Below are 23,047 nucleotides of genomic sequence, written 5' to 3'. Positions count from 1 at the left end.
CGTTATGCTAAGTCAGCGCATGACCTTTGCGGCCATCTAAGCAGGACAGAAGCCCAGTTAGGCGGCACTGAGCTTTAAACTTACTCCACAGGCAGCAGCCTCAAATAAATTAACTTAAATGAAACTTAATTAGAAACGTCGCCCTTTGAGCGCACCTGTACGTAGTCATGAATATGACGCATCCGACGGCTTCCCGAATGTGCCTCAGCGCCCCGTAGATCATCTCCCTACCAGCCAAGTCGATGCCGGTGGTCGCGTCATCCAAGAGTACAAAACGAGGCAGCCCCACCAGCGCCACGGCCGTCGCCAGCTTGCGTCGGGCGCTCCAGCTGCGGCGAAAACGCAGTACGCTGACGTGAGTGGAGTCTACTTTAGCGACAGCCAGTTCACAGACATGAGTTGCAGTTGAGAAGGTAGCTCAGTCGCAGTCCTTGCTCGAAGCCGGAGCGCCACGTGGAGAAGCACAGACGGATGCCGTTTAAAGGAAATCACTTTCGGCCACCCTACCTGGATTCAAGTGCTCTAAAGCAGTGTATTTTTGAGAGACGTCTGGCCGAAACACACGAGGTTAGCTAGCTACTAGGTTGTTCGGCCGGGCACAGTTACTTTTCTTGCAGAATGAGAGACCAACAAACTGGAAAGCACTTATGTGTCCTGTTTGATAAAAAAAACAACTTTTACCTGGTAGAATTTTCAGACCTGAGGAAAAACGTGAACTCTGAGTCTGAGTCAAACCTTACATTTCAGGTCGATGAGTTTGTCATCTGTACATGAAAGAACAAATAATGAAGCAGCCGCATGTCCCTCCGATTGGATTTTCCTCATGTCCCTCAATGTCCTTAAGAAGCGGTAGCTGCATCTTCTTCCGAGTGTTCATAATAGACTGAATTTGCGCCATAAACTTGACATTTCTTTTGCCGCCGTGAGCCTAACGTTGGAACAGAGAGTGGAACCATTTCGAAGATCTGCTCAAAGTTCCGCTTCTGCTGTGCAGGATTTGAAAAGGTAACTAATGTGAGAACGGTACGAGTATTCCGTGACTTCTGAACTTATTCCGGATGCGTGATTGGCGTGTACCATAAAGTGCAGTGTTTTAATCCAGTAAAGAACTTTCCCCAGAGTCTGAAGATTATGAGGCACGCTAGCAGTGTTCTAAAGCGGGAAAGCATTTAACCCAACAGACAGAACAGAACTGGCCGAGTAATACAATTTAGTGAATAAGCGTGATGTGACCGATGTAGGAAGTATATTATAAAGAGAATCAAGCATGCTCTAAAATACAGTGGGAGCCTAAAAGCGGTCTAGAGGGAATTAGGCATAGGCAAAAATCAGATACACGAGGTAAAACACAAGGAAGGAAATTTCGATAATAAATGTGAATAATATATTTAAAGTAGCCGAGGAGTTATACAGAGATGTATAGCAGCAGCACCGGTCTTATGCGGCCAAGGCAGCACCGGCTGCCGATGACGGCTATACTGAAGTGCATTCGAGTTGGGTTCCCGCCTCACACTGGTTCCTCGCGCTGGAAGTGTTCTGAATGGTTCAGGGCAGCATATTGCTCCCTGGCACTTCTGACAAGGATGACGCACCAGCAAATGTGCTGTCGGACATCGACGAGATTGTGCTAGAAAAATTTGCTACACTGAATAAGTAATGCACCATGACCTTGACTTTACCAAAATATTCAAAAAATAACATTATCTTAACTCTTTCCTTACCACTGGGATAACGACCTTTTTTTTAGGTTTCAGTACTTTTTTTCCTGCAAAAAATATTGGATTTAAAAAGCAATGCAAAACACGAAAACAAGGCTAATAATTGTGCTTTTTAGGCACATAAGATTAAATAGCGAACTGCGCGTTGCAATAAAAAACTTTATTTGCCAGAAACAAGATTTGAGGCCTGAATTGAATAAAACTTGAAAAAATACGTTTATATCTAAAAAAGGAAAAAATTAAAATTTTCTGAAATATTTTTTATTATATTGGCCAGCATCTCTGAAAAAATCAAACTGCTATATCGAATAGGAGTCTTGCTGTAAAGCAACAACTGAAGCGCGGCACGAGTTAAGGAGCACGAGTTAATGAAATAATTGCAATTAATTGATTAATTGAAGAAATGAAAAATTAGGGAAAAGGGGGTTCAAAGGTATTAAAATGCTCAGAATGAAAAGCCAATGGTTAATGATGCTAATTAAGAAAATTTGGAGTGTGCAATTGATCAGTTATATAACTGAAACAATTAAAAAATGAAATGGGTTCAAAGGTGTAAACTGCTCAGAATCGAAAGCCTAACCCACTACTCTATCGTGTCATACCCTAAGGCAGAACTTAAGTGTCTTCCCCAATTTTTATTTGTCTAATGACAAACCAGATGACGCATCGTGCCCGTAAGCAACGCGAAACGTTCCGAAATCGGTGCACGAAGTAATCGTTAGCAGGGTAACGATGCTAAGAGGACGCGGTAAGGATAGTTTTAATCCATAATAAGACGTGATGGACTTGAAAAAAGCGATCAGCTTACTGTATGCTGCCTGCAATGTACGTACTCAGGTAATTAATAATAAAATCAGGAGAACCTTAAACATCGATCAACCAAAGAGCCAGGCAGGCTTTCGTAAAGGCACAGCATTATTCACGTTGTACAGAAATGCGCAAAATATAACCAACCCTTATGTACAGCCATTATAAATTACGAGACAGTATCTGAATCAGTGCAAACCTCAGCAGTCACGCAGAAAAGACGGGATCAGGGTTTAGAAGAGCCGTATGTAAACATACTAGAACGTATCTATAGTGGCTGCACAGCCACCAGTGTCCTCCATAACGAAAATAATAAAAAAATTGAAGAACACTTCATTACAAAACGGGTTGAGAATGCGATATCATTAAAGTCTGAAGCGCGCTCAGCCTGCTTCTCCTCAGCCGTCACTGCTGCTCGGCGCATGTGCTGAACCAGTACAGCCGCCGATACTCTATCTTCAACGGCGTACGTCCGTGGTCGCCCTCTCCACTTCGGGAGTTTTCCCAGTACAGAAGACACAGGGGGTGTTCATTCTGGCTTCATCCCAACCTGATGCGCGGAGCTATCTTTAGACGTCTGTACATAACCAAGCGCACCTTCAACTGCCACCTAGCCCGCCACCACGCTCAGCCATGTCACGTGGTCTCATGACATGGCGCACACCGACCACCATCGAGCGCCCGGCCATGTCACTTAACTGTCACCTCTCAGTGCACCTGCCAACCCAGCCCTATTTCTTGGTTTTATTATGTGACACACCCCGTTGACTAAACAGCGCTCTGCCATGACAAATGACCACGTCACATCATCACTGTCTCGAAAAATATTGAATTTTATGACTAACAAAACTGCGTTGTTTACATGAAGAGCCCCAATGGTGAGACTAAAAATGAAATATGCGCTCTATGCGCTCATTCTGGTCTCGATATGCGCTCATTCTATGCGCTCATTCTGATATCATGCAGGATGTGGAGGTCCTCGGAAAGGTACGTTGCAGCCACCACAGAATGGTAAGGTCTCGAATTAGCTTACACTTGGAGAGGGAACGGAAGAAACTAGTGAAGAGGAATTCAATTCACGAGTTAGCAGTAAGAAGAAAAGTAGAGGAACTAAGGATATCGCTGCAGAACAGATATTCGGCTTCAACCGAGGAAGCAGATCTTAATCTTTAAACAATGAACGAAAATCTCGCAGCTATTTTTACGGAGTGCGCAGTAGAAGTAGGCGGTAGCATGGTTGGACAGGATAGCGGCAAGCTATCTCAGGAGACGAAAGGTCTTATTAAGAAACGCCAAAGCACGAAAGCGTGTAATGCTATCGACAGAAGGCAGGCATTCCTGAATGAGGATGTAGAGGTGTCTTATGTGAAAATACTGGAAGACATCTGTTACGCCTGCACACCTACCGGAGTTCCCCATAAAGCCGGAAATCAAATTACAATAAGGAAGTGTGTCAGGCAGAGAGACATAACCTCTCCAATAATAATAATAATAATAATAATAATAATAATAATAATAATAATAATAATAATAATAATAATAATAATAATAATAATAATAATAATAATAATAATAATAATAATAATAATAATAATAATATTAATAATAATAATAATAATAACAATAATAATAATAATAATAATAATAATATTAATAATAATAATAATAATTAAACAAGTGGTGTCGTCAAAGGCATAAAAGGTTAGCGCAAAGTAGACCGCCCGTGGAATGCGTGTTTACCTCCCATGCGCCCCTAAAGTTGAGTGAGCAGGATGCAAGACCGTGCCGTCCAGTACTGGCGTCCCAGATCTGGGTGTTTCAAGCTCATTGCGGAAAAGATCTGTACATAAACCTTTTGTAATAATCATCACGATGCCTTGACTATCGCATGGAGCAATGGTTGGAGAACGTTACAGCATGTCTTTTCTAGCCGCCTTCTAACAGTTTAGGCTGTGTGATTTTTAGCGATGTTCGTTGAGCTTTGCTCAGAACTCCCTACTTGTCTGCAGATGGTATAGCTGTGAGCGAAGTTCTCAAGGAAGCCAGTGAAGTGCGAATGCATGTGAAGGCTGCTGATGATGCGGTATGTCGTAACCACTTGCTGGGCAATGGGACTCGTTAAGAGATTTTGCATGGCATGCATGCAAATTCAAGAGCCTATTGCAGCGAGTGCAGGAGGGCGAAATTATGGGAATTTTCGTGCTTTAGACGAAAGTGTTATATAATGCCTAGCATTTGCGTTTGCAAACCTGCTGTGAGCTCTATGTGCCAGCGTCGTGTGGCTTTGTGGACTTCGCTCAAAAACTTGACACAGGTCAGGTTGCTTGCAAGGAAGGGCAGCAAAGCGCTTGTGTTGTTTGGTCTTCCTTGTCCGTTTCCTGAGTGCGCTTTGCATTAACAGCTGCACTTAAATTTCGCATTACCGACTATCGCAATTAGGTGTACTAATTTTTTGCTCGTGGTTTACTGCTGCTACAATAGCACACATGGCTCAGTCTGTGCACTGTACTACGTGCTAGTGCATAGTATGCTTCAAATGCAAGGGTTCGGGAAAGCCGTTTATTTCAGTTAAGGTTGATCGCAGAACAAAAAAGCATGACACAGGAACAAGAAGCATAGCACTGACCATCGAAAAGTTGAGTCAGTGCAGTGTGTCGGGTTCTCGTGTTTGTGCTGTCTTTATTCGATGCAATGTGACCAACCTTAGCTTCAAAAGCAGTCTTCGTCTGACGCTAAAAGTTCGCCGCGAATATAAAATCGAGTTTTGCTGAATTGTCGTAGATTTTCCTTTTTAGCATGGAAAGCTCAGAGCCGAAAATATTCTTGTGTGTTAATATTCCCGTGTGACTTTTTAATTTGTCTGCATAGGACTATTCTTGCCACCGTACTTACGTCCTGAAGTGATTACGATTATCTCTTTACGGAGGTCATCCATGGAGGGTGACCGAAGCCCTTGTTTCCTTCCTCTCTTCCTGTTTCCTCACCTCTTTCATTTCATTTCTCCATTCTGCCTGCTATCGTTTATTTCCGGTGCCCCAGCTCAGGTGCTTCAGTATCGATGGCAGATGCCGGGGCTAGCAAAAATCTTTTCCTTCCTTTTTACTATTATTTTTAATAAAACCACTACCACCACCACCACAATCTTTAAGACAGGTCTTCCCAAGCCATGAAGTCTTGTAGGACAGTACCAGGCAGTCGGTGAGTGACAAATATATTGAAAAATAGGTGTGACAAATCAAGCAAACAAAGATAAGCCTTAATATCAAAAGAAAACAAGAACAAACAGTTTAAGTTGCCGACATAGGGGTTTTTGAGAACTGCTTTAATTGTGACAGCGAAGAAACTAAAAAAATAGAATCAGGCCGAGAATCAAAAATTTTAGGTATATAATTAATACGAGTGAAGTGGCCATAATGAGTGTAGCAGCGAGGTACGGTAAAACGGCTGTGCTGTCGGAAAGGATGAACAGGAATGAAAGGAACCAAAAATTCACTCTCCCAAAGGTGAGCACGAATGACTATATGATTCAAGAAGGCTTCAAACGGGGTTAGCTGTAAAAACGAAAATAAATTGCAGTCAGGTGAAACATCCGTTTTGTATTCCACGGAACGAATGATGTTCCTTAGTATAGCATTTAATTTCATTCGCCATGTCTTTGAGCAGTGATAATACACAGTGACTCCATATCTGAGGACACCATAAATAAGAGCATGTGTCATGAAGCTTGCGAGTCTGAAAAGGTAATAAATATCGAACATTGTATAGTACACATGATAAACAACGAAGCTTTTTACATACTACGGTAAGATGACTGTTCCAAGACATATCAGTCATTAAGTATACCAAGGTACTTGAAATTATTTGAAAAATTAATAGGAATGCAACAACACTTAAACAACGCGAATAATGTAAAAACAGTGGTTCAACAACGGAAAGCTTTTTATGTGGATTATGTAAACAAATGAGTTTAGTTTTGTGTTGATTAATTGAAAAAGATGATTTAAGAACCAATCCATAACATGCGCCACATCGGTTCTAAGATCATAGATGGCCAGAAGCGGCGAAGCATTTGTTGACAACAATACCGTGTCATCGGTGTATTGAAAATTTAACATTTTGCTACAGCACTTGATAAATTATTTAAAAATAAATTGAAAAGCAAACGCGATAAAACAGAGCCCTGTGGAACACCTGCCGACAAAAATGATTCGGAACTTCAATGCCCGCTTATTTCAACAACTTGAACCCGATTTGAAAAATAGCCTTTCAGCAAATCATTAACAGAACGTACCCCTAAACCCTATGACATCAAGTTTCTCTAGCAGAAGGTCATGCCGAACACAATCGAAAGCTTTGCTTGCGTCCAAAAACAGACCACATGCGAATTTGTTATCGTCAACATTTGAGTAAATATTATCAGTAAAACTTTCTGATATCAAAACAGTTCCTTTACCTTCAATGAAACCAAACTGTGCCTCCGATATGATATTATTCGGGAAACCAAAACTGTACATAACTCGGAATAGGTGCTTTTCAAGAATCTGCGCAATCGCAGGTAGAATTGAAATAAGCCTGTAATTTTCAATGGCGTTTAATTAGCCACTTTTATGTAATGGCTTAACTACGGCAAATTTTAAATTGTAGAATTGCTACAATTCTACAATGCCATTCACCGCCTGTTTACATGAGGTATGCCGAGGCCTGGAATGGGAACAGTTCAGGAAAAAGAGTTAAGGAATAATACGTAAGTAATTTGCGATTCGCTGATGACTTTGCCTTGCTAAGTACCTCAGGAAATTAACTACAAAGCATATCAATGAGTTAGATAGGCAGAGCAGACGGTGGGTCTAAAATTTAACACGCAGAAAACAAAAGTAATATTCAACAGTCTCGCAAGGGAACAGCAGTTCACAATTGGTAGCGAGGTGCTGGAAGTGGTAAGGGAATACATCTACTTAGGTCGGGTAGGGACCGCTGATCTGGATCATAATAGGGAAATAACTAGAAGGATAAGAATGGGGTGGAGCGCATATGGCAGACTCTCTCAGATCATGAATGGGAGTTTACCAACATCCCTCAAATGAAAAGCATACAACAGCTGTATCATACCGGTAGTCACCTACGGCGAAGAAACGTGGAGGCTAACGAAAAGGGTTCAGTTAAGCACAGCCCAGCGAGCTATGGAAAGAAAAATGATACATGTAACGTTATGAGCCAGGAAGCGGGTAGAGTGGGTAAGGGGACAAACGCGAGTTACTGACATCTTAATGAAATCGAGAGGAAGAAATGGACTTGGGCAGTGCTAGTAATGTGAAGGGAAGAGAACCTCTGGTCCTTAAGGGTGACGGAGTGGAATCCAAGAGAAGGCAAGCGTAGCAGGGGCGGAAGAAGGTTAGGTTGGCGGATGTGGGTAAGAAGTTTGCAGGATGCCGTGGACGCAGTTGGCGCAGGACCCGGTTAATTGGACAGATGGGGGAGAGGCGTTTCTCCTGCTCTGTGCGTAGTCAGACTGATATTAAACGGCGTTCAGCAAGCTTTGAAGGTATCTCAAGAACAGAGTTCATTTCATTGTCATTAGGTGACCAGCGAGTGCATAGAGTTTCAAAGTGTGGGCTGATCAGTGTTGTATGTTGGCGCTAACATAAGATGCTTAGCGAATTTCGCCACTGGCACTGCAGCCCGCTCCCGTAAAGAACTGCACAACGCGATTAACAAACCCAGTAGAGTACTCTATCGAAACTACCGCGTAACGAATTGTCTAAATAGTATTTTATTCGCATAGGTTCATCTCAACCTTGACCGTCAGGGAACCGAAGAGACCGAAGTGGGAAATGTAAAAAAGCAACAGGCCATATCGACATGAGTTTCAAAGGAAAACTCAAGCGCTCTGATATTAAAAGAAAAGTTAAGACGGCAAGTAGCGGTGTAGTTAAGGTTACGCACATTACCTTCAGCAAGAACAGCAAGAAAAGTACCACACGTATATGTCAATAGAAACCTCTGGAGCAAGTTGCAGCAGGAGAAAAAAAAATAATTCAGCACTTGCGAAGTGGAATTCCGAAGTTTGAGGTAGAGTCGGCTGCTTATATTACGGTAAGCCACTCATCTGCAGGCTATTATGAGAAAAATTCAGGGGGGCACTTTGTTGACCTAAAGTGCGGTGAGGCGAAAGCCTTTAGCGCGGTGTTGCTGCTTGTGTCACTGATGTGCGGTTAAGGTTTTAATTAAGCACACCATTGTTTGTGAATCTTAAGTGCTGGAGACACTGGAGGGCGTTTGAGAGGCATCCGTCTGATTCGACGCCTTTCTGCAAACCCTCTCCAGCGTCCTCGACAAAGAGAACTACATTCGCGTTGGCAGGAAATAGCGTAGTCGTTAGCACGCTCGGCTGCGGAACGGTATGATGATGGTTCGAATCACACCGTGCACAGATTTCTTTTCTTATCGAGTCGAAGAGCGTAACGGACGGACGGATGGACGGACGCGAGCATGAGCCATTACAGGCTTTCGCCTTAGAAGATAGAACAGTCGGGCGCACTGCTGCAGGCACAACGAACATGCATGCGCACGCCGTCCACGGCTTTCTCTCGCAAGTGTCCTTTGTTCCAAAATCCTTGCTTGAGAGATGCGCCACAAGCACTGCCGAAGGTTCCACTTACGAGTACTCCCGGCATCTCCGATGGGCGACGTTCGTGAGGTCCACGACTCTGACGAGGCTGTTGACCAGCTCGCCGATCTTCTCGCCAGGCACGCCTCGCAGCCGGGCAAAGAACTGCAGAGTCTCGACGGCCGTGAATTCGTCCATGAGCGTGTCCTCCTGGTGACAGAAGCCCACGCGGGACTGCCACTGCGCGTGGCCGATTTATTTGAAGATGGATACTCTCGCACAATAATATTTTAGTACAGAATAGCCTCCTAATCTGGTTGAAGGAATAGAATGTTTAGATTAATGCTGCTGCGACACTAACTACGCTAAAGCTAAATACTCCCTACAGATCTAGTCGCTAAGAGCCACTTCATAATCAAGAAGGAAACGTCTTGTCTCTAACACCAGCGCGTATCACGTCCAGAAGTCGCAGCATTCAGCAGAGCACTGTGCCGGACGCTGTCGCAATATTGGACTCGTTCTCAAAGCTGCCAAGGCTCATGCTCTTCAACGCTCACAGTCCACACCCGCCTGGATCTCATGACATACAGAGGACAGAATCCTGGGTTCCCAAACTTAACGGCTCACATGAATATTCTCTATGGACACTAGCAAGATTGCTGAATTTTTTGGTTTGCAACTACTGCACACATGGTGATGCTGTCGCCCCGGAGAAGTTTTTAATAGTGCTATCCCTGTAAACAGTGCATCGGCTTATCCGCAAGACTTGTATACTCACGGCCCTGGCGCCCCAGGACAGCTTGGCGTCGGCCATGTGGCACTCCCCGAGCGTCGGCAGTGAGAGGCCGGCCAGCATGTGAACCGTGCTGCTCTTGCCACAGTTCTTGACGCCAAACAGACCGAAGCACTCGCTCGGCCGCAGCGCCACATTGAAGCCGCGCACGGCGTGGTCTCCGCGGAACCACTTCTGCAGGTCTTCGGCGACCAGCGTGTAGCCCGAGAGCGAGCGGTCGCGGCACGCTAGGTACACGGCCTGCGGAAACGACACCAAGTTGCAGGCGGCGGCGATGAAACCGAGGAGAGCGGGGTTAAGCTCAATGCTAGTAGACAAGTTCGACAGACCCGTTACTACACTGCGAGGACAGTTTTGTTGGTTCTCGTTCTTACTCTTTCTGATATCCTTTGTGCAGAGTGGACAAGCTGGCGTTTTCATGGAATTGCGGTGTCTAAACATCACGAAAACGAAACGCAATCATCGGCCGGCCCGGCTCCCCTACGCTTGAGTACATCAAGAGCGTGTTCCCAACTGCATCAACAGAAAAGGAGAGAAGACTCATACAAGCAATGCACTATCCACTTTACTGACGACCACGAAACAACTGACAAGACACATGGTCGAGCTTTGTGTGTCGTGTCATAAGCTTCGTAGTCGCCAGTAATGTGTATAGCGCGTTCCTTGTAAGATGTACAACCTACTAGACCCAGTTCTCGCTCTTTTGGAAGGAGCATTGTTCCATACTGGTTAGGGCGGACCAGTGAACAGCGATAGCTACAGAGTACATTCCCCCCATGAAAGTTAATTACTCCCAAGTCATGGCTCTGAGCTGGTTTATTCTTTTTCTTAAGTCATGTTTTAGAACATGGTATACCGCGGTAAACTCCCGTAGAGTGCCTTTGTTGCTGGGCTAGCCACCGCAGCGGGGCCATTTTGAGTGATCATGGTAAGCATGCGCGTGCGTAAGTGTGAAAGTGGGTGCTTTGCGAGATAACTGGCGGCACACCCACCTACCTGCGTCTCACTGTACACGTCCGGATCCTGGTTCTCTCGGTCGGGCAGCTCCCCAACGGAGTCGCGGCACAGCGGCGCGGCCCGAGTGGCGCCAGCTGATGAAGAGAAAGAGAAGCGCCCCTTGCACGAGCATCGAGGCCAGCTCGAGGCCGACGCCGACGTGGTACATCTGGAACGGGCTCCAGTTCACGTCGCTGGACGGGTCGAGAGCTGCGTGGCGACGGGAACCAGCCGCCAAAGCGTCACTGTTATAAAGAACAGTTTCACCAAAGATCCTATCTCTGCTCCACTATGGAATAGCCATAATGGTGCTCGATCCCCGTCATTCTCGACAAGCTTGCTATTTTGTCTGCATTTGTAATTGTTTTTCGTGGACGCAATCAAAGAAGTTCAATGGCCTCCCCGGCAAGCACTGCTTTCCTTCACCGCAAGAATGAAAACATAAAGAAAAGCAGTGAATATAGCTTGTCTCTGAATGTCAACGGCTGTCTGAAATGTAAAGAGTAATTACAGGGGCCTTTGGGATGGTAGGATATTTAACAGTGAAATAAATTTATTGACACCTTGCCCTCATGTCACAGGGGCCGGCTTGTTGGTGATCAGGAGCAGGGTAAAAAGTTGCGCCTTATTTATTCCGCTTATCGTAATCTGCTTCGATGCACACTTTGGAAGCTATTCATGCACCGGTGTCATAGTATAGCTAGGTTTAACAGTATACCAGCTCAAATACCAGCTGATTACCGCACTCGTGATCGTTAGCAAGGCGGCCATTGAGACGTCTGTGTAACCAGTTCAAGACAATATGGACGTTAACTGTTTAAATGCGATAGCAGTGGAGCTGTCATTAAGCCAAAATTATTTCTCCGGATGTATGGAACTTCCCTGATTGCTCAAAACTGTGATGACGGCACAAGTTTCGTGTGACCATCAAGGATGCGCCGCCAGACTCGAAAATCCATCGCCACCGGAGCAGCTGGGAAGCAGCGACAGCAGTTGCCTTTAGCATACCGGAGAAGTACTAAGGTAGGCGTATACAGGTTTACGACGCCGGCTGCGCACACTCAGGGGTAGAGTCTCGGCTAGGCGGCGCCACTGCAAGTGTCGAACAGGCGTCCGGCAAACCGGTATACTTTCACGGCAGTACGTCTCCGGTATCATAGGTATGCTCTCTCTTGCATCGCCGTCGCTAATGGAGAGGGCAAGCGTAGCAGGGAGCGTCATTAGGGACCTCGGAACTTTTTTTTTTAGTGGGGGGGGGGGGGGGGGGGGTGTCAAGACTTCGAGTTTCTTGTTCATTTTAGATCGCAGCTCCTCGGCGCCCGTTGCTGTAGGTGCCCGCACGGTAGTAGGCGTTGCCGGCGTAACACGTCACCTGTCAGGGGGCGTGCGAAGGAGTGCGACAGGTAGCGTGTTGGCAGGTTGTAATAGAGCGAAACGGCACCTGACAAGGCGAAAGTGGAGGGGTGGACAACCGGAAGCTGGCTGCCACGGGTTGACCCTAGAGGGTGGCTGGCAGAGTAACATGCCACAGGTACATGTTACATGTACAGGTACATACTAGTACATTTTATTTGGCAGGTGGTGTGTGAAGAGCTGCGCTCAAATCTCGCATTACCAAGTAGAGTAATAGTCTGTCAGTAATTTCCTCATCCAATCTTATATACTTGAATATTCATTGATTTTTTTTATATTTTTATTATCTGTATTGTTCTAAGTAGTATTTATTTAATGCATGTGAAGCTTATATGACATGGGCAGCTTTATAAACATGCATACACGAGAAGTGTTTGAAAGCATTAAAAAGGTCTGCGCACAGTCTGTCTCCATTCTGCTAATCGTGTTCATGAATAGGTGTCAGCCATTGAATGAATTATATTGGGACAAGATTATTTTAGGTTACTCAAATGAAAGCCTTTAAGACTGACTATATCAAGTAAAGGCGACAAGCTCAGTTACACTATGGTTTAGAATAATAACGCAAATAGCTGGAGACTGGAGGTGCACTGCCCCTCTGCAGACATATCTCTGCAGTCGTCAAAGTGCAAGATGGACAGATTAATGAATGAATTAAAGCATTTTATTGTCATGAGCAGGATTCGGACCCCCCACAAGCGGCGATAACAGATCAGCTTCGCTGGACACTGCATTAGATCACTCCGCTATAGCCGCCGCCGAACATGCCACGTGGTTAACTGCCAGTCTCTCGCGCTGTGCTTTAGATGCCGTCTCCATACACTTTCATCTGTGGATCCAAAACACACCACTATCGCATTTCCCCTTTATGTGGACTTAAGCGTCCCCATAATTTTTCACGTTTATCTCTCCCACAGTTTCCCAGCTTATAGGTCTGAGTGCCCATCTAAATTTTGGCTTCAAATAGCACTGCAGCAACGAAGAAAAAGCTTTAGCTGCCCAACATAAAAGTAATTTCAGAAAGAAGTTACGAGCTTCTTCTTAACAAAGAGCAATCTACGCAATACTTAAGAATCGCAAATGGTGCCTCCCTGCAAAACAATGGTTGTCACCATCCCGCACTGCTGCGGTGGCATGGAGGTTCTGAGGCACAGCTTTGATAACCGTTTAATAGTATGCAAGATGTGACTGCAGTGCCGATATAAAGTGCACAATCCAAACTCCCGCTGACTCCCAGGGAAGGATTGCCGGAGTATAAGTGAGAGGCACACTGCTCGCGAAGCACTCACTGAGGCAGCACATGTCTATGGGTTCCTGGGCGAGGCCAGTGAACCTGTCTGCCGCGTAGCTCTTTCGGTAGTCGAACACCTCGCGGCAGAAGGCGACCAGCGCGGTTATGTTGCCCCTGCGCCAGCCGGCCAGGTTTTGGCAGCTGGTGTGCACCCACTCGAGCGTCACAGCCTTAACGACGCCCATGAGCAGCGAGCAGGGAGGCAGCAGCCGGCAGAAGCCGGCGAGCACGCTGGTGCAGATCTGCAAGAACCGGGCCACCTGCATCGAGAGCAATCCTGCGGGCGCAGCAGAGCCCTCCTTGTCATGGCGGCGTAGGTCTGGTAGCATCGGTTGCGGTGGATGCGGCCCAACCGCCACGCGTGATATCTTCTTTGCCCACAGTTGAGTAGAGTGAAGTGTTCAGCATCACAGCTAAGTGGGTGCTTTTACCAGAACAGAGCTGTCACTGACACACATACTAAGCACGATAAGACAGTAGAAACAAGTCTCTTGAAAGTCGATGGCAGCGCATGTCATCTGGTTTTTGAAAATGAAACTGAAGAAAAATATCCGCAGTAGGCGCAAAGGAGAATGTTGTTAACGACATTCGGTTTTCGTCTTCCAAGGCAATACGGGCGCCAGCTCGGCCTCAGCACTGTCATGTTTCAAAAACTGAATGCAAAAATCAGAACACGTTCACAAGCACTACACACGACGGAGCTATGACAGGCAGGAATGAATTCAGCCTGCGGCATTTGCGGTACTCCCGTTGCCATCGATCTATCCGCAAGATCTTGCACGCGAAAACTCAAACCACAGCCTTTATCCCACCCCCTGGGAGGGCCAAGAGCCGTGTAAGCACCAAGTAGCCGTGTCACATCCATCTTTCAACTCCTGGGAGGCTGCTCTGTGCGGTTCGAGCTAAAAGCAACGGCTGATCAACCGGGCGCTTCGAATCCCTCTAGTTACAGGGTCTTGAACTGAGGTCCCCACTTACGAAGGACTACAACAATCACTACCCGCTACCCCTTCCTTGGGTCTCAATGAATATATTAACACCACCACCCAGTAGTCACCTCCCTTCTCAATTCCCAGTTTCCGTTGGAACACTATGTAGGTCCCTGATGTTACTTGATGCCGCTGTAGAAATAAGCTTATCTATGATATCCATTAACCTGAGTCCAGAGGCTTTACATGACTTGCAGGCAGGTTTGCGAAGAGGCAGAAGGTTTTCCGATGTCAGCAGAGCCGTTAATTCATGCTTACCCTTAGCGAAAAAAGGGAGGGCTTGAAAATGCATTTCGAACACGTTATACTAAGTTCATATTAATTTTGCATTTTGGTCCCTATGCTTAAATTTCAATACGAATGCATTCTAAGTACGTTGGGAGCAATATTTTCAACATTCTTACGAATGCATCAAAAATACATTTTCTGTCCGCTTAGTATACTTATACATTAAAAATATACTGAAATATACATTATATACATTACATTAAAATACACTAAAATACACTATTAACACACTAAAATATACTCGCTGGGTCTTAAAAAATGGTGAACTAGTCGGATTTACCGGATGGCAGTGATCATTGTTCTCCACAGCAGAATTAATGACTGAACCGGCTATAAGCATCATGAAGTCTAAGATAGTGCAAGGTCACGTGACGGGACGGCGAATATGTCGCCACACAGCAAATGCAGACAGAAACTCTTCCGACAGCCGTAACACTTGGCTTGCCTTATATATACCCCGTAGAGTCAACACATTATTTTTACCGGTGATGCGTTTTCTTTTTTGTGCAAAGACTGTGGGCCCTCAAATTGTCGCACAATTGCCGGAGTGGTTGCGTTCAAATCAGGATGCTGTCTAGAAGCGAACTGCTAGTCGTAACTTGCGTCACGCATCGGTCAGGAGTCGAACTGTCAACTAACATATACATGGATGTCTATGGGAGCCCGTCGGCTTTGCCAGACGGGGTTCTTTTCGCTGGCATGTTCGAGCCCGGAGGCGCGCATGGCGCCCTTGCCGGTATAATGCTATCACGCTGTCCACACGCAACTTAAATAAGTGGTGATTGCCTTCATTCTAGCAGTCACCATAAATAGAAGGACGACAGAAAAGAGGAGTTTTCGCAATTCCTTGATTTCGTCCGTTAGTTTGTTCCACGATATCTTGGTACGCTGAAAATATGTTTACGCAGACTGCCTATTTGTTAGAATGGAAGTAACCTTAGGACGAATTAATTTCGTATTTATGAAAGCACACTTGAAATGCATTGCCTACATGCAAATGCGATTTCCAGAAACGTGATTTAGAGCATTAGATTGATCTATGGAAGCTTGAAGAGTGCTGCAAATATACTTACGCGAAGTGCTCATTTATTAAAACTGGAGTATACTTTGGACAACTTAAATTCGTATTTACGAAAGTACACTTTAAATATATTGCCAACATGTAAAGACGATTTCCCGAAACGCAATTTCGAGCACTAGAATATTCAACGGCAGCTTGAAGTGTGCTGCAAGTATGTTTACGCGGACAGCTCATTCGTTAGAATCGGAGTATACTTTGGACGAATTAATGCCAGATTAGTAAAAACTACACTTTAAATACATTGCCAACATGCAAATGCCATTTCCCTTGTCGCGATTTCTAGCCCTAGATTGTTCTAGGGCAACTAAAAGGCTGCTTCTAATATGTTTAACAGGCCTTCCCATTTTTAAAAATTTAAGTACACTTCAGAGGCATTTATTTCACATTTAAGGAAGTAAACTGTTAATAAACTGACAAGGTACCAAAATCGCGTTCATGTTTTTTCACGTATTTGAATCGTGCTTGAAAGGTGCTTTAAGCGACGTATTCTTGGCAAATTTTATGAATATATTTTGAATACAAAGCATAAAATTTCAGGGATGTATCTCCTGCATACTTTTAGTGCATTTATGAACACAAAATTTGTTTAAAATATATTATAAATATCCCGCCAGATATTCCAAACGTATTACTTTTCGCTAAGGGAATTAGGGCCAAGGCTAAACTGTATGAAAGGCCACGTCGGTTCCAAAGAAGGAACTCCTACATGCCGCTATATATCGCTGTGAAGCGGTGCTATTCCTATGAAGCTATTTCTCCCTCAGCTGAATAGCAGCGGACCGCGCCCGGATTCGACGTACCTCCAGCAATGAAGAACAGGATCAGTATGACGTAGGCCCTGCCGGAGTTCCTCGTACAGTACGCGAAGAGGTGAGGCAGAAGGATGCCGATTCCGCTGAACGATGCGACCAGGGCCAGCAAGGCATCTGTATGAGATTTAACGTTGGAATCACGGATTCAAGCAATTTTTGGGTGCAGATTCTGGAGTTCTCCAGAAGGCAAGCGTAGCAGGGTGTGGAAGATAAGGCGCGGCAGGTGAGGTAGGCAAATGAGATTAAGAAGTTTGCGGGGATACGGTAGCCGCAGCTGGCACAGGACAGGGTTAAATTGAGAGATATGACAGAGGCTCTTGCCCTGAAGTGGGCGTAGAAAGACAGATGATGATGACGATCAGTTGTTCGGGAAACAAAGAAATAGTGCACATCTTCGATGCACCCGTCAATGGAGCAGTCACATTAAAAGGAATAGCAAATATCAATAGTGCGATTCAAGGAAGGCGTTAAACGTTAACTGTGAACCTACCGTAAGAGATCGCGCTGAGAGAGCAGTGGGATATGAACACAGCAGAGACCGCAGCGGTGGTCCAGAAGTAGAGCAGCAGGTCGACCGCCCAGCTCACGAGGCAGTGGAGCCAGCCGGGGATGCCCGTCATGAGCTGCAGCATGATGAAGCGACTCACAGACTCGGCGCTGGGGTAGGCCACGAACACGACGAGGAAGAGTCCGGTCGCCACTGGAGCGAGCAGTGACCACACGCTGACCATATGCTCGACAAGTGCGTGGACACTCTCCATGGGCATGTACACCGATAAGGCTGGACGGGCGACGACTCCTTCGTCCTCATGGCTGTTGGCGTCCACGTCGCTCTGTGGACGCATGGGGTCGGCACAAAAGGCAGCCCTATAAACCTTTCGTACAGCTATAAGCTACAACTAGATGCACCGCAAATTGGAGCCATCGTAACACTTGGAGCAAACCCACATGGTGCTCGTCTGAAGCATACCGGCTATAGAAGGCGACCATAGACAAGATTTAGCTTGAGAATAGGCCTTTTTTTTGACGTCGCCTTAGGAAGCCAGCTTGAAAATATTTATGTAAGCGAATGCAGAGCAGAAATGTTCAGAACGACCAAACATCAGTGGCTTGTTATGTCTCCCTGTAAGTTTTCTTCAGCGCGGCAGCGTTTGTACCCCCATATCGGAAAAAATGGTCGGAGACGGCGACTCTTTCAAGCCTCACATCTGGCAACGTAGGTGGGCCACATAGGTCACGTGACCTTGTGGCGTAGTCAAAACCTGTCTGCCGGATTGTGAGCATACTGGCCACCCTGTCAGGTGGCAGTGAAATTAATGATTGGTCGCTAAAGGTCGCACGGGAAGAGCAACCTGGTTCGTGTAAGCCCCACAGCTGTAGAGCACCTGCCATTGCTGGGCAGTGGCGCGTCGCTTAACCACTGCGCCACTGCTCCAGGAGGAGTATAAGGATTCCCAAGGGTCTATGAATGTAGAGAATGACCAATTCCGCATATATGAACATTAATCCACTAACACGATCGCGTGGTACCCTTAAGACGGAGGTTAAGTGTTTCTTCCCGCTTTTTCTGTCCCTTTTAAATACGTCCAAGCTAGACCCCCAAGGCAACTGTGGATAGAAGAATGGGGAGTTGGGCGAGTTGGATGTAGTTCATTTTGGCGGTAAAATTCAGCGCGAACGGACGAAGGACACAGAAAGGGGACAAAACAAGCGCTGTCTCTCAACTAAGTTTTATTAAGAAGGAACGCAAAAATATACACATATACAGAAAAACAAAATAGGATGATAGGTTTTGCATATATCTGGTTGTGTAGTGAAGAGCTAGAGAATTACAAAGAAATTATCGATCGTTTACTGTCCCCTCTAATGTACTGCTATTGTATTTTGCCTCGAACCCAGCAAAGCGATTTCCAGGGAGTCCATGACTGCATCCTTACGGTCTGCATGATGTGGATAACCAGGAGCGTGTGGAAGTGAGCCGTGGCGTCTCTCGTGCGCAAGCGAAGGAGGGCACTGCTCACAAGGTCAAATGCGATGGACTTGCTCAGCATCGCGTAAGGATTGAACCATGCCTGCACTCTGCGGTGTAAGGAAAGGGAGCGGGTCAGTGAGCGCTGTGGATGTACCAGAAGTTGCTGGAGCAAAGAAGACTGAAACGGAGAGATCTTGCCAAATAATATTTATTAACAACAGTCTTCTCGGTTAATAATTATCTGGTGACGATATTAAGCCGCAAATATTGGTAACTGGTGGCTCTGTGGCACCCTCAAAAATCCATTTTTAAAAATGATAATTATTACAACTGAGTCATACATCGTTAGGCATAGGCATGCCGATATCATACTAGTAAGACTCACAGTAACCCGTCATTGTCACCGTCTCGAACCAGGAGTGAGAGAAATAGACTCCTGAAGTTATTTCTGTTGCATGACACCAATGACTGGAGATGAAATTTACATAGCGTAAAAATATACAGTGTCGTTCTGTATTTTTGAAAAAGAAATAAAATGTTGCAGGGCTCAGTACTCACTGGCCTTCCCTGAATATGGCGCCGACAACGTAGTACTGTGTATAGGCGATGTAGTTCGTTTCGGCTATCTCCAGAAGTGCGGCCTGGGCTGTGCCATTGTAGACCCCTAAAGCAGCCCCTTCTTCTTGTATCTGAAACAAGATTTTCAGAACTTTTTGGCATTGGTTACAATGCCAGGAAAGCGTGCGTGCTATGCAAGAGACGGCACAACCACAACCAGCTTGCCGTCGAACAGCAGAATGACAAGCTCCGGAAAGCGTTGTCGGAACATTGAAGGCACAAAAAGGTGGAATTCCTTCGATTCTTCGAGCGGCGATCGCCCATTAAGGGGTGCACTGTACACGTCACGCAAAGGAATGCAGAGCACGCTCTTCAAATGCTGGCTGCATGTTTGGACTTAGAAGTCGAGTAGACTTTCTGTAAGATGAACTTTAGAGGACCATGAAACTTTGTTCGTCTTGTTAGTTCATCTTAACAAAAGTGCACCTAGAAACGCATTCGAAGGTGTTAGATTTGTCCAGATATAAGCCAAATGAAATGAATGAATAAAATAGGCTTGCACTGAGAGAATAATTGCTGATCTCACACCTACTCCGCTATTCATTAAGTGAGTGAGAGTGATGCCATGAAACTAGCTCACACTAGCCCACTTGAAAAAGACATTGCACTATCTTTTTTTTCATCGCCTCTTTATCTCTCCTCCACAACGATATAAATTTACCTTTCTTTCTCATTTTCCTTTCTCTTTAGCTTCAAGCACTGAAATGGGCTGCAATTGGTCTCTTATCTCGCTAGAGCCGCAGCGTTGCTGTCACAAACGTGCCGAGCATCTTCACCACACACTTCGTCATCCGCCGCAGGCGCTGTGCACGCGGCGATGTTGCCTGGTCCCCTCTGCTCCGCGATAAAGAGTGTTTTGATGTATACACTGCTTCAGGTGAAATTTCTGCTCTCAACTGTCAACCAGTGGCTGAAATCCGCGCCTTTTACTAAGCCACCGCTCCAGCAAGATAGCTTCGTCCCAAGGATCAAAGTCACCGCAAAATAGCTTTTTTGCACTGTGGTGCCAAGGTGTGCGGAAGGTGTCCTCTGCGGTGGAGCTTTCGAGCCTGGGCATGTTTTATTTTTGTTATTCTTTCCTGCACAATGCCAGTACGCATATGCATCATGAGTACCGTTTTACCGGGCTGCCGTAGTTCGCGGTCGCTGGAAAAGTTCGCTTTAGCCTAAGGACACGTGAAACAGTTCGTTCCAGGCGTACTTTTTTCACTCTGAATACTGAGGGAAACAAACCAAATATTCACACATTTTACCCGATCTTATAATTCGTATTACCAGAGTTAGTTTTATTCATTGTTTTTCGTTAATTTTGGTTCGAGAAAACTGCACAGTGCGCAAGTGTGAGGTGAATGAAACATATTTTACGCTTTAAGGACCGACGGTTTTTTTAGAATGAGAGACTATTATGCGCCACAAGTGATGCTAGACTTGTATTACAGCACTTCTTGCACCCCGCCCCCCTCTCCACCCCAGCATATTTTGTTACCTTATTTAATTGAGGATGAAACTGGTAAGTCATTAACGAAAGGTGTTGAACGCTTCTCAAATTAAAATGCTTAGTACACTCGGCCGTGCCAGCGACGTACTCCTCAGGACATTTCTGCAGTTTTCGATATTAGGTCGTAGTCAGTCGCGAAAGGAGCAATCACGCGTTAAGTGGACGCCATTATCCATTTAGCCCTCAGCCGCACCAGCGTCTGATAGAAGGGTGTCAGCGTGCGCCGAGACGAGGCGTCATCGTCCAGGAAAGTGACGGCGCTCGGGTAGTGGGCGCTCAGGGACACCGGTACGACGATGCCGCTTCTCGCATCGTGCGAAAAGTCAGCGGACAGCTCGGCGGCGCCGTTCGCCATCCAGCGCAGGGCGACCAGGACAATAAGCGTGGGTGCGATGAAGGCGAACGCGACGAGCAGACCCTTGCTACGCGCGAACAGGAAGCGCTCCATGGACAGCACCTGGACTTGGGCCCAGGTCGTCGGTCCTTTTCCCGCACCTGCCACTACTGTCGCCAGGTCGCTGGCTGCGGAGAGAGAGCGACAGACGGTCCTGCCTACTTGGTTGAGAAGGTCTTCAACTGTTCATGTAGGACACCGGGTGAGTCAGGCGATGCGAAGAGAGAACAGTTCACCAGACGCAGTCACACAAAGAGGACATAAACTCAGCCCTATGTTTGAGCTGCCCTCTTTCGGTCGTGGCTGGGAGGAGCATTCTTCTGCGCAAGATATACCGATTCTCTGCACTGGTGGAGCTAGGCCAGTTGGGGGCGCCATCTCAAATGTCGCTGTATTTGAAGTGACAGGTGACGCCCTCGGTGTTCATGCACGAGTCGCACAAGGCGTCCAATGTGTTCTTCATTAATTCGGCTTTGAAATTAGTTGATTCATCCCTGCTGTGGCGTTGCAGGAAACCTGGTAAACTTGGGTATGTGTGTTCAACGCAACGTTCGAACAAGATTCGCCAACCACAAGGCTGTAGTGAAGCACGACGCAACAAGAACATTAATTTAGGAGCAGCGGGCTTTGCTTATTAATAAGAAGCAGGTCGTAAATCAAATAGGCTCCAAACAGTACGTGTGAGTGTCGAAAAAGTCCTTTTAAAGATCTATGGGTACCCTTAAGTCGCCTTAAAGGGGCCCCGAAGCACATTTTCAGTGCAGTCTTGCCTGTTGGTTGCATAGAATGCCTTATTGTGATGCTATTAGCATCGCTCGTACCGCGTATACTGCGGTTTTTAATATTTTAATTAGCTCGCAAAAACAAATTGTTGGCGCTGACGGTGTCACCGTACAGTGGCGGTTTTTAGCAGCGGTTATGACATCACTTAGTGGGAACTTGATGATTGCACAGAGTAAATATACTGCAAATTGTGTTAATAACAAGAGATACGTTTGTCAAGTTTTTGTGTTTTATATTACATTAACAAAATCAACTTGTTTGCCCTAGATAAAAGCACTGTAAAACAAGTAAAACAAAAATACACCACCAGAGGCTATGGCTGCTTTTTTCATCGAAGGACTTCTCGCCTCTCTGTAAACATCCCACGACCTAGCACTCAACACTTTTGACTACTCTCTATGTATCTGAGAGTGCATTTGCGGAGTCGATCCGATCGAGCCATTGAACTCTACAAGCATTCGTTTCGGTCCGAAGGAAGGATGCGTTCGTTTCACATTTAGCAAGGAGCGCATCGTCAGCTTGTGAAAGATCACCGGACGGCGGCGCCAGATGGCGCCACGTTCCCGTCAACAGCTCGCGCTCCTTGCTCGCCGTGACCAACCAGCGCGCTAGGAGCGACGGGCAATGGTAGGCGGTGAGCAGTAGCGGTACGCGCTATGCTAAATGTGTCTGATATCTTGCGCAGGCTGTCACACCATCGCAGTATCTCGCGCTCGAGTTCGCGTCCATAAGTAAGGGAACGTCACTGATCAGTGTTGCTTTCTGCGCACGTGACGATGAAGCATCGTAGCTGGACGAGATGGGCGTTCACATGGGCAAGGTTTGTTGCTGGGCGGGTTGGTTGGGGTACATCTTGAGAACACAGCGCTTGCAGACAAAGGACCAGAACAAGAAGGTGTGTGTCCTTCTTGTTCTGGTCCTTTGTCTGCAAGCGCTGTGTTCTCAAGACGTTCACATGGTTTTTGTAACCATGCAAACGGCGTTGCC

General features: G+C 46.0%; 1 protein-coding gene across 1 annotated transcript in view; it reads right to left on the bottom strand.

Annotated features, from left to right (window-relative positions):
- The window catches only part of LOC144124076 (phospholipid-transporting ATPase ABCA3-like), a 38,466-nt gene that overhangs the window by 4,955 nt on the left and 10,464 nt on the right, over positions 1-23,047 (bottom strand). Inside the window, exons 5-14 of the mRNA XM_077656742.1 lie at positions 21,077-21,405; positions 19,326-19,456; positions 18,733-18,874; positions 17,286-17,628; positions 16,784-16,909; positions 13,624-13,902; positions 10,922-11,016; positions 9,911-10,165; positions 9,185-9,372; positions 156-329 (exon numbers count right to left, since the gene is read on the bottom strand). Coding sequence (XP_077512868.1) covers positions 156-329; positions 9,185-9,372; positions 9,911-10,165; positions 10,922-11,016; positions 13,624-13,902; positions 16,784-16,909; positions 17,286-17,628; positions 18,733-18,874; positions 19,326-19,456; positions 21,077-21,405 — 2,062 coding nt within the window. The remainder of the gene's footprint in view (positions 1-155; positions 330-9,184; positions 9,373-9,910; positions 10,166-10,921; positions 11,017-13,623; positions 13,903-16,783; positions 16,910-17,285; positions 17,629-18,732; positions 18,875-19,325; positions 19,457-21,076; positions 21,406-23,047) is intronic.

Source organism: Amblyomma americanum, chromosome 3 (genome assembly GCF_052857255.1).
Source record: "Amblyomma americanum isolate KBUSLIRL-KWMA chromosome 3, ASM5285725v1, whole genome shotgun sequence".
Classification (NCBI taxonomy): Eukaryota; Metazoa; Arthropoda; class Arachnida; order Ixodida; family Ixodidae; genus Amblyomma; species Amblyomma americanum.
This window is presented reverse-complemented; position numbering and strand designations above follow the sequence as displayed.